Source organism: Aquarana catesbeiana, linkage group LG08 (genome assembly GCF_042186555.1).
Source record: "Aquarana catesbeiana isolate 2022-GZ linkage group LG08, ASM4218655v1, whole genome shotgun sequence".
Lineage (NCBI taxonomy): Eukaryota > Metazoa > Chordata > Amphibia > Anura > Ranidae > Aquarana > Aquarana catesbeiana.
The window spans coordinates 81628423-81641391 of record NC_133331.1 but is presented as its reverse complement, the minus strand read 5'-3'; the positions used below and the strand labels follow the sequence as shown (position 1 = coordinate 81641391).

The 12969-nt window shown below is 39.5% G+C and overlaps 1 protein-coding gene across 6 annotated transcripts in view; it reads left to right on the top strand.

Annotated features, from left to right (window-relative positions):
* The window catches only part of BLNK (B cell linker), a 330248-nt gene that overhangs the window by 305659 nt on the left and 11620 nt on the right, over positions 1-12969 (top strand). For all 6 annotated transcript variants that reach the window (XM_073596065.1, XM_073596066.1, XM_073596068.1 and 3 more), the window contains 3 exons: positions 4101-4143; positions 9748-9825; positions 10691-10755. In XM_073596065.1, the coding sequence (XP_073452166.1) occupies positions 4101-4143; positions 9748-9825; positions 10691-10755 (186 nt within the window). The remainder of the gene's footprint in view (positions 1-4100; positions 4144-9747; positions 9826-10690; positions 10756-12969) is intronic.

Here is a 12969-nt window from a genome sequence, read left to right as displayed (position 1 = left end):
GCATTTCTCAGGTTTTTTTTACCTAAGGTTGAGTATAAAAATTAGTTTACTGTGAAACGAAAGGCAAGCTGCGCTACCCTTCATTGTGCACCTGTGCAACTTGTGATACTTCAAAAAAACATATATAGTTATTCACTGTACATGTGTCATCTCACTAAGCCAAAGTATACAAACCACAAAACGTATGTGCAAAACATGTAATGTATATAACCAGGTGGAGTGCTCAAAAAATGTGCTGGAAAAATTCATACAGTGCAAAACAGTCTATTAACAAAAAAGCTCTTCCAATAAAGAGTGAAAGCTCAAATGAAAATGCTTCATGACTTTTGCAGCATGTTTTCTGCACCAATGTGACTGTGCTTGCGCAAATCCAATCCACTTTAATGTCACACCAAAGCCATTCACCACCAGTGCCCACTACTGGCCTTAACCAGATCAAGTTAACCACCTAAGCATATACTTAGGAAGGTCTTTCACTGCTGTAATTACTGGTCAATGTTCAATGTGCTCCATATCCATATAATAATAGAGGGAAATTGCCATCGCAGTTTAGTACTTTTATTTAAAATCACTTAATATAAAAATAAAATGTTACACTTGCAATTATGGTGCCCCCCTGGCACCCATATGATTCGCCAATTGTTTTAGAGAAACTGCCGCTGCTCCGGCTGTCAGGGAACCAGCGTGCGTTCCAACTGGCAGAAGTGCAACCTATATGCTTAGGTGGTCAACGTGACCTGGTGAGTGTAAGCCCAATAGAGGGCACTGGCAATGAATGGCTTTAGTGTGACATTAGAGTGGATTGGATTTGCACAAGCACAGTAACTTTGTTGCAGAAAACAAGCTGCAAGAGTCTTGAAGCACTTTAATTTGAACCTTCACTTTTTGTTGGAAGCACTTTTTGATCATGAAAGGTTTTGTATTTTTATACGTTTTTCCAGCACAATAATAGCATGACGTGCTTTACCTGGTTATTTGCACATACCTTTGTGGTTTGTATTTTTTGGTTTAGTAAGATGAAACTCATACAGTGAATAACTATATATGTTTTTTTAAAGTATCACTAGTTGCACAGGTGCAAAATAGAGGGTAATGCAGTTTACCAAACCCCCACCCCCCCCCAGCCCCACCTGCAGCCTTCTGGGACACATCACAGGTCCCAGAAGGCTGTGGGACCATTCAGCACACCAGGAAACGTGCTGTGAAGCCATAAGCGCCTAGACCAAAGCCAAAGAATCTGCTCGGGGGAGGACATCGCTGGATCCATATAATAAATGTCAGCAGCTACAGTATTTGTAGTTGCTGACTTAAATTTTTTTTTTTTTTTTTGGGGGGGGGGGGGGAACTGGAGCTCCTCTTTAAGGTCCAACCTAGGCCAAGAGTTAGTGTGTCTGTCAGGTTTTATTGCCATCCGTCTTTTGGAGAGTTTTCTCTGGCTTTCAGTCAGGACAGCAAGTGAGCAGCCACTGGTATAAAAAGCAAATAATGTTGTTAGGGTTAAAACTGACAGTTTTAGTCACTTCCCATGTCATCCTGTCCCAGTAACAACCACTCCCCCATCAATTGTATGTGTTATGTGTTGTGAAGTAAGGGAAAATCTCCCGGGTTGGGGTCAGAGGCAGAAATAAAAGCCTTATGCCCCGTACACACGGTCGGATTTTCCGACGGAAAATGTGTGATAGGACCTTGTTGTCGGAAATTCCGACCGTGTGTAGACTCCATCACACATTTTCCATCGGATTTTCCGACACACAAAGTTTGAGAGCAGGATATAAAATTTTCCGACAACAAAATCCGTTGTCGGAAATTCCGATCGTGTGTACACAAATCCGACGGACAAAGTGCCACGCATGCTCAGAATAAATAAAGAGATGAAAGCTTTTGGCCACTGCCCCGTTTATAGTCCCGACGTACCTGTTTTACATCACCGCGTTCAGAATGATCGGATTTTCCGACAACTTTGTGTGACCGTGTGTATGCAAGACAAGTTTGAGCCAACATCCGTCGGAAAAAATCCTAGGATTTTGTTGTTGGAATGTCCGAACAAAGTCCGACCGTGTGTACGGGGCATTACAGAAATTTGAAGACATACATCTTCCTTACTCTAACCAAATTGGAAAATTTGGCAAGAGCTAAGCTTCAAGATGATATAATTTATTGGCTCACTCAGTAGATGGGAAGCTCAAAACAAATTACATGTCTTAGCCATGCCCGACCTAAAAACCGACTGTGTTTTGCAAGCTTGCATTGTAATTACTTTAAAGCGGTAGTGAAAGTTGCCGAAAAAAAAAAAAAATTCTTCCTGCAAGACAATGTTATAATGTGCTAGTATGGATTGCATACTAGTACATTATGAAAGTTTTACCTAAAAAGCGGCATGCTGTCTCCGCTGACAGGGCTTCCATCTTCACCTGGTCTTCCTTTCAGGTTCATGGACTCTGGCCGTTTGCATTGCTGAGCCACAATGATGTCACTCCCACAGATGCGCACAGGAGTCGTGTTGTGGCATGGAGCTCTGAAGGGACGATACGAGTATGCTGTCCCCTCAGAGCACATGCGCCAATGACATTACTGGCTGCAGAGATAGTAAATATCTCTTAAGCGGTGTATGTTTAGGAAATATCTCTTGTACCTACAGGTAAGCTTTATTATAATCTTACCTGTAGGTACAAGTGTCCAAGCGTTGTTTACTACCACTTTAACATCAGACTTTCTAATTTGGTAGCATAGATTCTAATAGCTTCCCGAGGTGTATGTGTATACAGTATCTCACGAAGGTGAGTACACCCCTCATGTTTTTGTAAATATTTTATTATATCTTTTCATGTGACAACACTGAAGAAATTACACTTTGCTACAATGTAAAGTAGTGAGTGTACAGCTTGTATAACAGTGTAAATTTGCTTTCCCCTCCAAATAACTCAACACATAGCTATTAATGTCTAAACCGCTGGTAACAAAAGTGAGTACACCCCTAAGTGAAAATGTCCAAATTGGGCCCAATTGGCCATTTTCATTCCCCGGTGTCATGTGAGACTCGTTAGTTTTACAAGGTCTCATGTGTGTTAGATTTGGTGTTATCACTCTCACTCTCTCATACTGGTCACTGGAAGTTCAACATGGCAAGGAACTCTCTGAGAAACTGAAAAAAAGAATTGTTGCTCTACATAAAGATGGCCTAGGCCAGTGGTGGCGAACCTTGGCACCCCAGATGTTTTGGAACTACATTTTCCATGATGCTCAACTACACTGCAGAGTGCAAGAGCATTATGGGAAATGTAGTTCAAAAACATCTGGGGTGCCAAGGTTCACCATCACTGGCCTAGGCTATAAGAAGATTTCCAAGACCCTGAAACTGAGCTGCAGCACGGTGGTAAGGACCATACAGCAGTTTAAAAGGACAGATTCCACTCAGAACAGGTCTCGCCATGGTCAACCAAAGAAGTTGAGAGCACTTGCTCAATGTAATATCCAGAGGTTGTCTTTGGGAAATAGATGTATGAGTGCTGCCAGCATTGCTTCAGAGGTTGAAGGAGTGGGGGTCAGCCTGTCAGTGCTCAGACCATACGCCGCACACTGCATCAAATTGGTCTGCATGGCTATAGTCCAAGAAGAAAACCTCTTCTAAAAATGATGCACAAGAAAGCCCGAAAAACAATTTGCTGAAGATAAGCAGATGAAGGACATGGATTACTAGAACCATGTCCTGTGGTCTGATGAGACCAAGATAAACTAATTGGGTTCAGATGGTGTCAATCGTGGGTGGCGGCAACCAGATGAGGAGTACAAAGACAAGTGTGTCTTGCCTACAGACAAGCATAGTGGTGGGAGTGTCGTGGTCTGGGACTGCATGAGTGCTGCCGGCACTGGGGAGCTACAGTTCATTGGGGGAACCATGAATGCCAACATGTACTGTGACATGCTGAAGCAGAGCATGATCCCCTCCCTTCGGAGACTGGGCCGCAGGGTAGTATTCCAACGTAATGACCAAAATTTTAAAAAAATGTAAGGAGTGTACTCCCTTTTGTGAGATACTGTATATGCAAATTGATTTAGATTCAGAATTTACAGTTAAAAGTCTTTCCTTCGTTTTTCTGCAGAGAACACCTGGTTTCCTTCCAAGAGATGTGAACAGCAACATAGGTAGGTTTGTATGTAGACCTGTGAGTTTTTCCATTAAAAAAATACAGTGTTACATAGTTACATGGTTAGTCTGAAAAAAGACACAAGTCCATCTAGTTCAACCAATAAAAGGGGAAAAAAATTATACAATCCTGTATCCACTTCCCACTCGCCCACCGTCATATGACGTCATGGGCTTTGAGCGGGTATATCTGAATGATGCCTGTAGTTACAGGCATCATTCAGATATTGCCGGTTTTAGCCGGCGAATCTCTACACCATAGGAATGATCATAGCGGCCGTTCCACCGCTTGATCGTTCTTACGGGAGGCGAGAGGGGACCCCCCCCCCGCCGCCCTCCGGTGCTTGTTCCAACTCACCGTTACGATCGGTGTGGCGGAGAGCTGATCCGCTGGCGCCAGATGTAGATCATAGAGATTTCCGGCGGACCAGATGGTCGCCGGAGTCTCTATGGTTGTCATAGGCCGGGCGCGATGTTATGACGTCACGCCCGGCCTCTCCATTCTTCTCTCCTCTTCGGCTGGGAAGCGGTGATCGTTTTATTTTTTTTTTATTTCAGGCTTCCCAGCTTAGTGGTGAGATGTGGGGTCTTATTGACCCCATATCTCACTATTAAGAGGACCTGTCATGTCATATTCCTATTACAAGGGATGTTTACATTCCTTGTAATAGGAATAAAAGTGATCATTTTTTTTTTTTTTTTTCAAAAAAGTGTCAAAATAAAAAAAAAAAAGAAAATATAATTAACAATAAAAAAAAATGTTTAAAGTGCCGCTGTCCCCGTGTGCTCGCACGCAGAAGCAAACGCATACGTAAGTCCCGCCCACATATGAAAATGGTGTTCAAACCATACATGTGAGGTATCACCGCAAACGTTGGAGCGAGAGCAATCATTTTGTCCCTAGACCTCCTCTGTAACTCAAAACATGTAACCAGTAAAAAAAATTTCAAGCGTCGCCTATGGGGATTTTTAAGTACCGAACATTGGCGCCATTCCACGAGCGTGTGCAATTTTGAAGTGTGACATGTTAGGTATCTATTTACTCGGCGTAACTTCATCTTTCACAATATGCAAAAACATTGGGCTAACTTTACTGTTTTGTTTTTTTTTAAAACACAAAACTGTTTTTTCCCCAAAAAAAACGCATTAGAAAAATTCCTGCGCAAATACCGTGTGAGATAAAAAGTTTCAATAACCGCCATTGTATTCTCTAGGGTCTTTGCTAAAAAAACATATATAATGTTTTGGGGTTCTATGTAAATTTCTAGCAATAAAATGATGATTTTTACATGTAGGAGAGAAATGTCAGAATTGGCCTGGATGGGAAGTGGTTAAACATCAGGGACATTAGACCTTTTCTTTTTTGTCTAGGGACGTGCGGTGAGGTCAGTGGCTGGTGAGGCACTGGCTAGTATCAGAGCCAGATACACACATGTTACATACGCCGCAAACGTTAGAGCGGGAGCAATAATTCTAGCACTAGACCTCCTCTGTAACTCTAAATATGTAACCTGTAAAAAATTTGAAAGTGTTGCCTATGGAGATTTTTAAGTACTGAAGTTTGGCGCCATTCCACAAGTATGTGCAATTTTAAAATGTGACATGTTAGGTATCTATTTACTCGGCATAACATCATCTTTCACATTATACAAAAAAATCGGGCTAACTAGTGTTTTTTTTTTTTTTTATTCATCAAACAATTTCTTTATAAAAAAAACGCGTTTGAAAAATTGCTGCACAAATACTGTGTAACATAAAAAGTTGCAACGACCATTTTATTCCCTAGGGTGTCTGCTAAAAAATTATATATAATGTTTGGGGGTTCTGAGTAATTTTGTAGCAAAAAAAATATGATTTTTACATGTAGGGGAGAAGTGTCAGAATTGGCCTGGGTGGCAAGTGTTTATCATAAGTAAGTAATATACAAATAAGTATTGTATATTGTTTTAAGATAATTTACTATATTTTCAAAAACTGTGCTCAAGCAGGTGGCTTAGCAGGCAAATTATTGAAGTTTGAAGTTATAATGTCAAACCAGTAATTTCACAGTAAATGGATAAATAACAAATTATTATTTTATAACATATAGAATAATAATATATGATTTAGCTTGCTTATAACAGTACCTTTTCAGCAGCATCAGATTCTCATTCTCCCTCTTAACTGTGTGAGAAAAACTTGGGATTGTGGGTAAATCTTATACCTATAAACCCATGATTTTTTTCCTTGTAGTTAAGAGGGCTTGGCTGGCAGGGAGCATTTGTCTTTTAAACACATGCCCCCTTCTTTGACACTGCAGTGAGAGGAGAGCCTCCACTACAACATTTTTATTGGACCGCTTGGGCCAATGGTGCTTTACCATTGGTCAAAGGCTCCAAGCTGTCCAAGCTGGAGATTCCAGGTTTTATTACCAAAGCTTGATTGAACAAGCTGGGGTTAGAAGCTCATTGATTTCTATGCAGAAGTGAGCCTGATTTTGTACTTTCCAGCTTTAGTAAATAAGCCCCATTGTGTACTTAAAAGTGGGGTATGCCTGTATTCATCAATTTAGGCCAATATGTATTCTGCTACATATTTTGGATAAAAAAAATCCCATTAAGCGTATATTGATTGGTTTGCACAAAAGTTATAGTGCCTACCAAATAGGGGATGGATTTATGGCAATTTTATTATTAGTTTTTTTGTTTTTTGTTTTTTTACTAGTAATGGCGGTGATCAGTGATTTTTAGCAGGACTGCGACATTGCGGTGGACAGATCGGACACCTTTGACACTTTTTTGGGACTAGTGACATTATTACTATGATTAGAGCTAAAAATATCCACTGATCACTGTATAAATGACAATGGCAGGGAAGGGGTGAACCCTAAGGGCGATTAAGGGGTTAAGTGTTCCCTAGGGAGCTGTTTCTAACTGTGGGGGTTGTGGACTGACTGGGAGTAGAGAAAGATCGCTGTTCCTGGTCACTAGGAACAGACAATATCTCTCTACTCTTGTCAGAACGGGGATCTGCTTTGTTTACAATGGTGGATCTTTGTTCTGGCTCTCTGTGGAGCGATCGCGGGTGGCCGGCGGACATCGCGGCCGCCAGCCACACGCATCGGCTCCAGCGACGCGGGAGCGCCTGCTATAGCTATTACACGAAGTGACGTACCAGTACAGCGGTTTGTGCAATAAAGCCACCCAACTGCGCTGGCTAGAACCAACTCTTGAGGGAGTCTATTCCACATTTTCACAGCTCTTACTGTGAAGAAACCTTTCTGTATTTGGAGATGAAATCTCTTTTCCTCCAGATGTAAAGAGTGCCCACTTGTCCTCTGTGATGACCTTAAAGTGAATAACAACACCAAGTTCACTATATGGACCACATATGTATTTATACATGTTGATCATATCACCCCTTAATCTCCTCTTCTCAAAAGAGAATAAATTAAGTTACTCTAATCTTTACTCATAGTCAAGCTCATCCATGCCTCTTATTAGTTGCCCTTCTCTGCACTTTCTCCAGTTTTCAGATATTCTCTTTGAGAACCGGTGCCCAAAACTGAACTGCATATTCCAGATGAGGTCTTACTAATGATTTGTACAGGGGCAAAATGATATCTCTCTCTCTGGAGTCCATACCTCTCTTAATACAAGAAAGGACTTTGCTTGCTTTGGAAACCGTAGCTTGGCATTGCATGTTATTATTGAGCTTATGATCTACAAGAACACCCAGATCCTTCTCCACCATTGACTTCCGCAGTTGTATTCTAATATGTGTGCATATTCTTTGCCCCCAAGTAAATAACTTTATATTTATAAGCATTAAACCTCATTTGCTACATAGTCGCCCAATTAGACATTGCATTGAGGTCGGCTTGTATGTTGGAGACATCCTGTAATTAAGTTATTCCACTGCATAGCTTGGTGTCATCTGCAAACACTGAAATGCTACTTTTAATCCCAGACCCTATATCATTTATAAAGGTATTAAAAAGTAAGGGTCCCAGCACTGAACCTTGGGGTACACCACTCATAACCTTAGACTCTGAATTTTGTCTTTTAGCCAGTTTTCTATCCATTTACAAACTGATATTTCCAAGCCTGTAGACTTTACCTTACACATGAGCCGTGTCTGCGGAACTGTGTCAAACGCTTTTGCAAAATCCGGGTATACCACGTACACAGACACTCCTTTGTCTATGATTTTACTTCATAAAAAGAAATCAGATTTTTCTGACAACTTCTGTCTTTCATGAATACATGTTGTCTGTTGCTTAATATATTTTTTTTCCAACAAGAACTCATCTATGTGGTCTTTTATAGTTTTAGCTTTATATACAGACAGCTGACAGTAAAGCTGGAAATACACATGGTAACTTTCACTTAACTGAAACCACTAGAATGTGATCACAAGTAATCACCAGAAACTCAGCAATCTACCACCCACAAGTTAAATCAAACACCTAGAATATGGTCAATGTGCCAGCAGTGTCTGCAGTACTGCTTCCCTCAACATCGAAACAAACACAAAACACAATGCTTATTCAGCTTGTTATATTCGTGTTCCCACTGTGATGGCTATGCTTAAAAGCAAAGTTTACCTTTTTTTTTTTTCTAAGTTCCAGCTCCCCTACGTACCAATATAGCATTAATGTACTTGTTTTGCAAAAAAAAAAAAAATGTCATCAGTGGTGTACCCCAAGGTTCAGTGTTGGGACCCTTATGGTTTAATATATTTATAAATGATATAGGGTCTGAGATTAAAAGTACCATTTCAGTCTTTGCAGATGACAAAGGGCGCACTAACTTCCTTGCACAGAGCTTCTCCCTATGCCGTGAGTTATAGGAGGGTGCATAGCTGCAGCATATAATTAGCCAAAACTTTTTAGTTTCGAATAAAATAGAAATTCAGTTCATTCTTTGCTCTCTATATACTGATGGGGGATTTCTTTTCACCTACGGCTCCACTGACATCCCGCTTAAATAGATTTTTGCCCTAATCTCTTGTTATGGCGACAACTCTAACATTTTTTGATTTTTCTTTGCTTTTTGTCTCAGTGATAACATTCAAAACAAAAAAGCGCTTAAAGAGTAACTCCATTTTCGTGGGAAAAATAGCAAATAATTTTTTTTATATAGCATATACAATTGCTACACAAGTCATATTGTAATTGAATGTTATTAAAAATAACCTTTAATTATTTAATCTGATTTTTGGGCATCCCCTGAACAAAAATGTTATTTTTGGTGAGATACTCCCAAAGTGAAATCACGTCTAGAGAGATGCAGACTTTGCCACTTTTCTCATTAGAACCCTGCAAGTGCAAAATCACCATTAACATCACCATTAACATCACCGTTAAAATCACCACTGCCAAAAATTTAAACTAAATAAAAAATGTTTAAAAAGAAATCTTTTTACCATAAATGAAATTACCTTTTGGAGAGTAGTCTATAAAAATAGAACATATACGTGTCTTTTTTGTGCGGTTATATTGCTGGAGTGGTAAATTTTGGTCCAACAAGTTAATCAGAATTTCTGTGTAAGATGTAAACTAAAAATTAAAACTTAAAGGAGGAAAATCTTTTTTTAAATAAACCACTTTATTTTTTTACCAGAAAAACCTTCAGTACTAGAACGTCAAAGGATACAAAGTGCTGGATCAGATGTTCCACCAACACCACCGTCAAGGCAAAGTGAGTTTTTAGGGGATTAGCAAAATCTTGCATGTGTAGGTATATAAAATTGTAACACTGACACAAGAGCAAATTCAGCAACACGTGAAAGCGGTTAACTACTAATGCTATCCACCAAAAACGGCAATTATTCCAAAGTCAGAAAGTTGACCTTAACCAGAGTTCTGTATGATCCTTTCAGAAATAAGCACACATAACTGTATACAATTTCATTGGAAGTGTACTTCCTGAAGTCTGTGTTCTGTAACATCCTCACTTTCTCTCTGCTTCCTGTATTACCAATAGCAGTCACCCACTCGAGGCAAGTTTGAAACTGATTAGTAATTAGATCACCGAAAAAATTCCTAGTACTGACATTTTTTATCACATCTTTTCCTGTGAAAGGCAAGAGGTCATGTTCATAAGCCTTTTAGAAATGGTTGTGCCCAGCTTTCCTACAGCAGTGAATCTATTAACAAGTTTGCCATGGCATAAATAGCCACTATGGGTAGAACATCCAGTTTTACCATGGAGGACTTCTCTTACTGTCTTTTCAGTTGCTTGGCTGTCATTTTCATCCAACAGTTTAGCATAGTACTTTCTAAATCGTGACCGTCATGCTTGTTCTGGGTCATTCTTCTAAAGTACTGGTCAAAGGAAGGCTAAGCAACTAGCATTTTCAGTTGGAGACCCCTTATAGCAATGTGTGTATTTATCTCATTATATAGATTTCCTTTAAATTGGATAACCTGGATGTCTAAAAACAGCTAAAATGACTAATGGATATTAAACATTTAGCCTAATTCTATTTTATTACCATTTCCCGTGAAGCTAGCTATAGAACGAAAAAAGGTTTCCCATGTTCAATGTATTCATTTAATTGCAGGCCTTCCTGAGATTGCAAGTCGCTATGTGGTCAACCAAACTCGACATGGCAGTGTTGTGGAACAGGTATGGAAAAATAAGGACTAATAATTGTAATTTTTACATTTTATTCTGTGCAAAATAAAAGATTAGCATATCATACAATTTAATGGTCAGTAAAGGTAAAAGGTAGCCTAAGGCACATGGATTGTATGTATATTTAATTTGTGATTTAATTTGCAGCAAAATAGATGGGAATTGGATTATAACAGTACAGCTCACGCTATAATAGTGGTTACGTTCGTACATTGTATTTCATAGTTTGCAGTTCAATATATGTAACCCTGCAATAGAGTTAATAACATTGCAGACAGAGGAAAATGGTGACCAGAATCCCTATTGGGTGAGAAATATTAGATCTTAAATTTGCCTTAAAAGAGGGGCAAATATCATGTGTAAGCTTTATATCATATGGTAGCAATCATCTGACTACAGGTATTTGTTGGGGAAGGGGTATCAGTAAAAAGTAGCGGGGGGGGGGGGGAGCACCATCTCTTGTGTGATGTTAAGCCTAGGTAAGATGGGAGGGATGGGTGTAGGAACTGCAGGATAGAGAGACAGAAAGGTTGAGAATAATCTTATCGGTGGGGGGGCTAGAGGGTCCAAAAAATATTAAGTAAAGCTTCACCATAGATTGACAAGATTTGAAAGAAAATTATTAGGAAATTCATTCGAAAGTTTTTAGAACATTCAAAAGATTTCAATTTTGTGATAAATACAATAAAGTGCTGCACTACCCTTTTGTACATAAATACTGTGCTCTTGTAATCAAAGTAAAAAACATATGTGATAAATTATCAACTAATTTACTGTGGTAAGTATCCAGGTAAAAAAAACATAAAGTGAATTTAAAGTCCATCCAGCATGTCTTTATACCTAAATTATATAACCACAAATAAATGTCTCTAAAATCTGGAGAATTTAAAAGGTGTAAAGATCCAAAGCTGGAGGGAGCTGACTTGGAAGGCTGCCCGGAAGGATATCATAAATCTAAGCTGCTGCGCACTCACTTAGGACCAGGCTTTTTTCTGACACTCTTTGTTTACAAGTAAAAATCCGTATTGTTTGCTAGGATATTACTTAGAAACCCCAAACATCATATACATATATATTTTTTACCAGAACAAAATGGCAGTCGTTGCAATTGTTTATGTCACATAGTTTTTGGGCACCGTTTTTTCAAATGCAATTTTTTGGAAAAAATACACTTTAATAAAAAAAACAAAAAAAACCCCACACAAATATGAAATATGATGTTAAGCCGAGTAAATAGGTACCTTACATGTTATGCTTTAAAATTTCGCACTCTTATGGAATGGCGCCAAACTACGGTACTTAAAGATCTTCATAGGCGATGCTTTAAAATTTTCTACAGTTTACCAGTTTAGAGTTAGAGGAGGTCTAGTGCTAGAATTATTGCTCTCGCTCTGACGTTTGCAGCGATACTTCACGTGTGGTGCAAACAACATTTATATATGTGGGCGTGACTTACGTCTGCGCTCACCGCTGCACGGGGGGACAGGGGCACTTTAAAAAAAATGTTTTTTATTTTCTTACATTTTTCAATTTTTTCATGCCTTACAAAAATAAATCATCTTTCACATATTTATGTAAAACCTCACATGTAATCAATCAGTTAACTGGGTGATTAATTTTAACTTGTCCTTTCCAACCTTCGTCCTCATTAACAGAAAGATATACAGTGGATATAAAAAGTCTACACCCCCCTGTTAAAATGTCAGGCTTCTGTGATGTAAAAAAATGAGACAAAGAAAAATCATTTCAAAACTTTTTCCACGTTTGATGGGACCTGTAAACTGTACAACTCAGTTGAAAAACAAACTGAAATGTTTTAGTTGGAGGGAAGTAAAAATAAAATAATATGGTTGCATAAGTGTGCACACCATTAACCACTTGCCGTCCGCCATATAGCAAAATGACGGCGGCAAAGTGGTTTCAATATCCTGACCGGACCTCATATGACGTGATCAGGATATTAAGCCGCTGCGCGCCCCCGGGGGCGCACATCGCGGCGATCGTTGTTGCGCTGTGTCAGTCTGACACACCGCAACTACGATCTAGGTAAAGAGTCCCTGACGAAGACTCTTTACCTTGTGATCAGCCGTGTCCAATCACGGCTGATCATGATGTAAATAGGAAGAGCCGGTGATTGGCTTTTCCTCACTCACGTCTGACAGGCGCGAGTAGAGGAGAGCCGATCGGCTGCTCTCCTGACAGGGG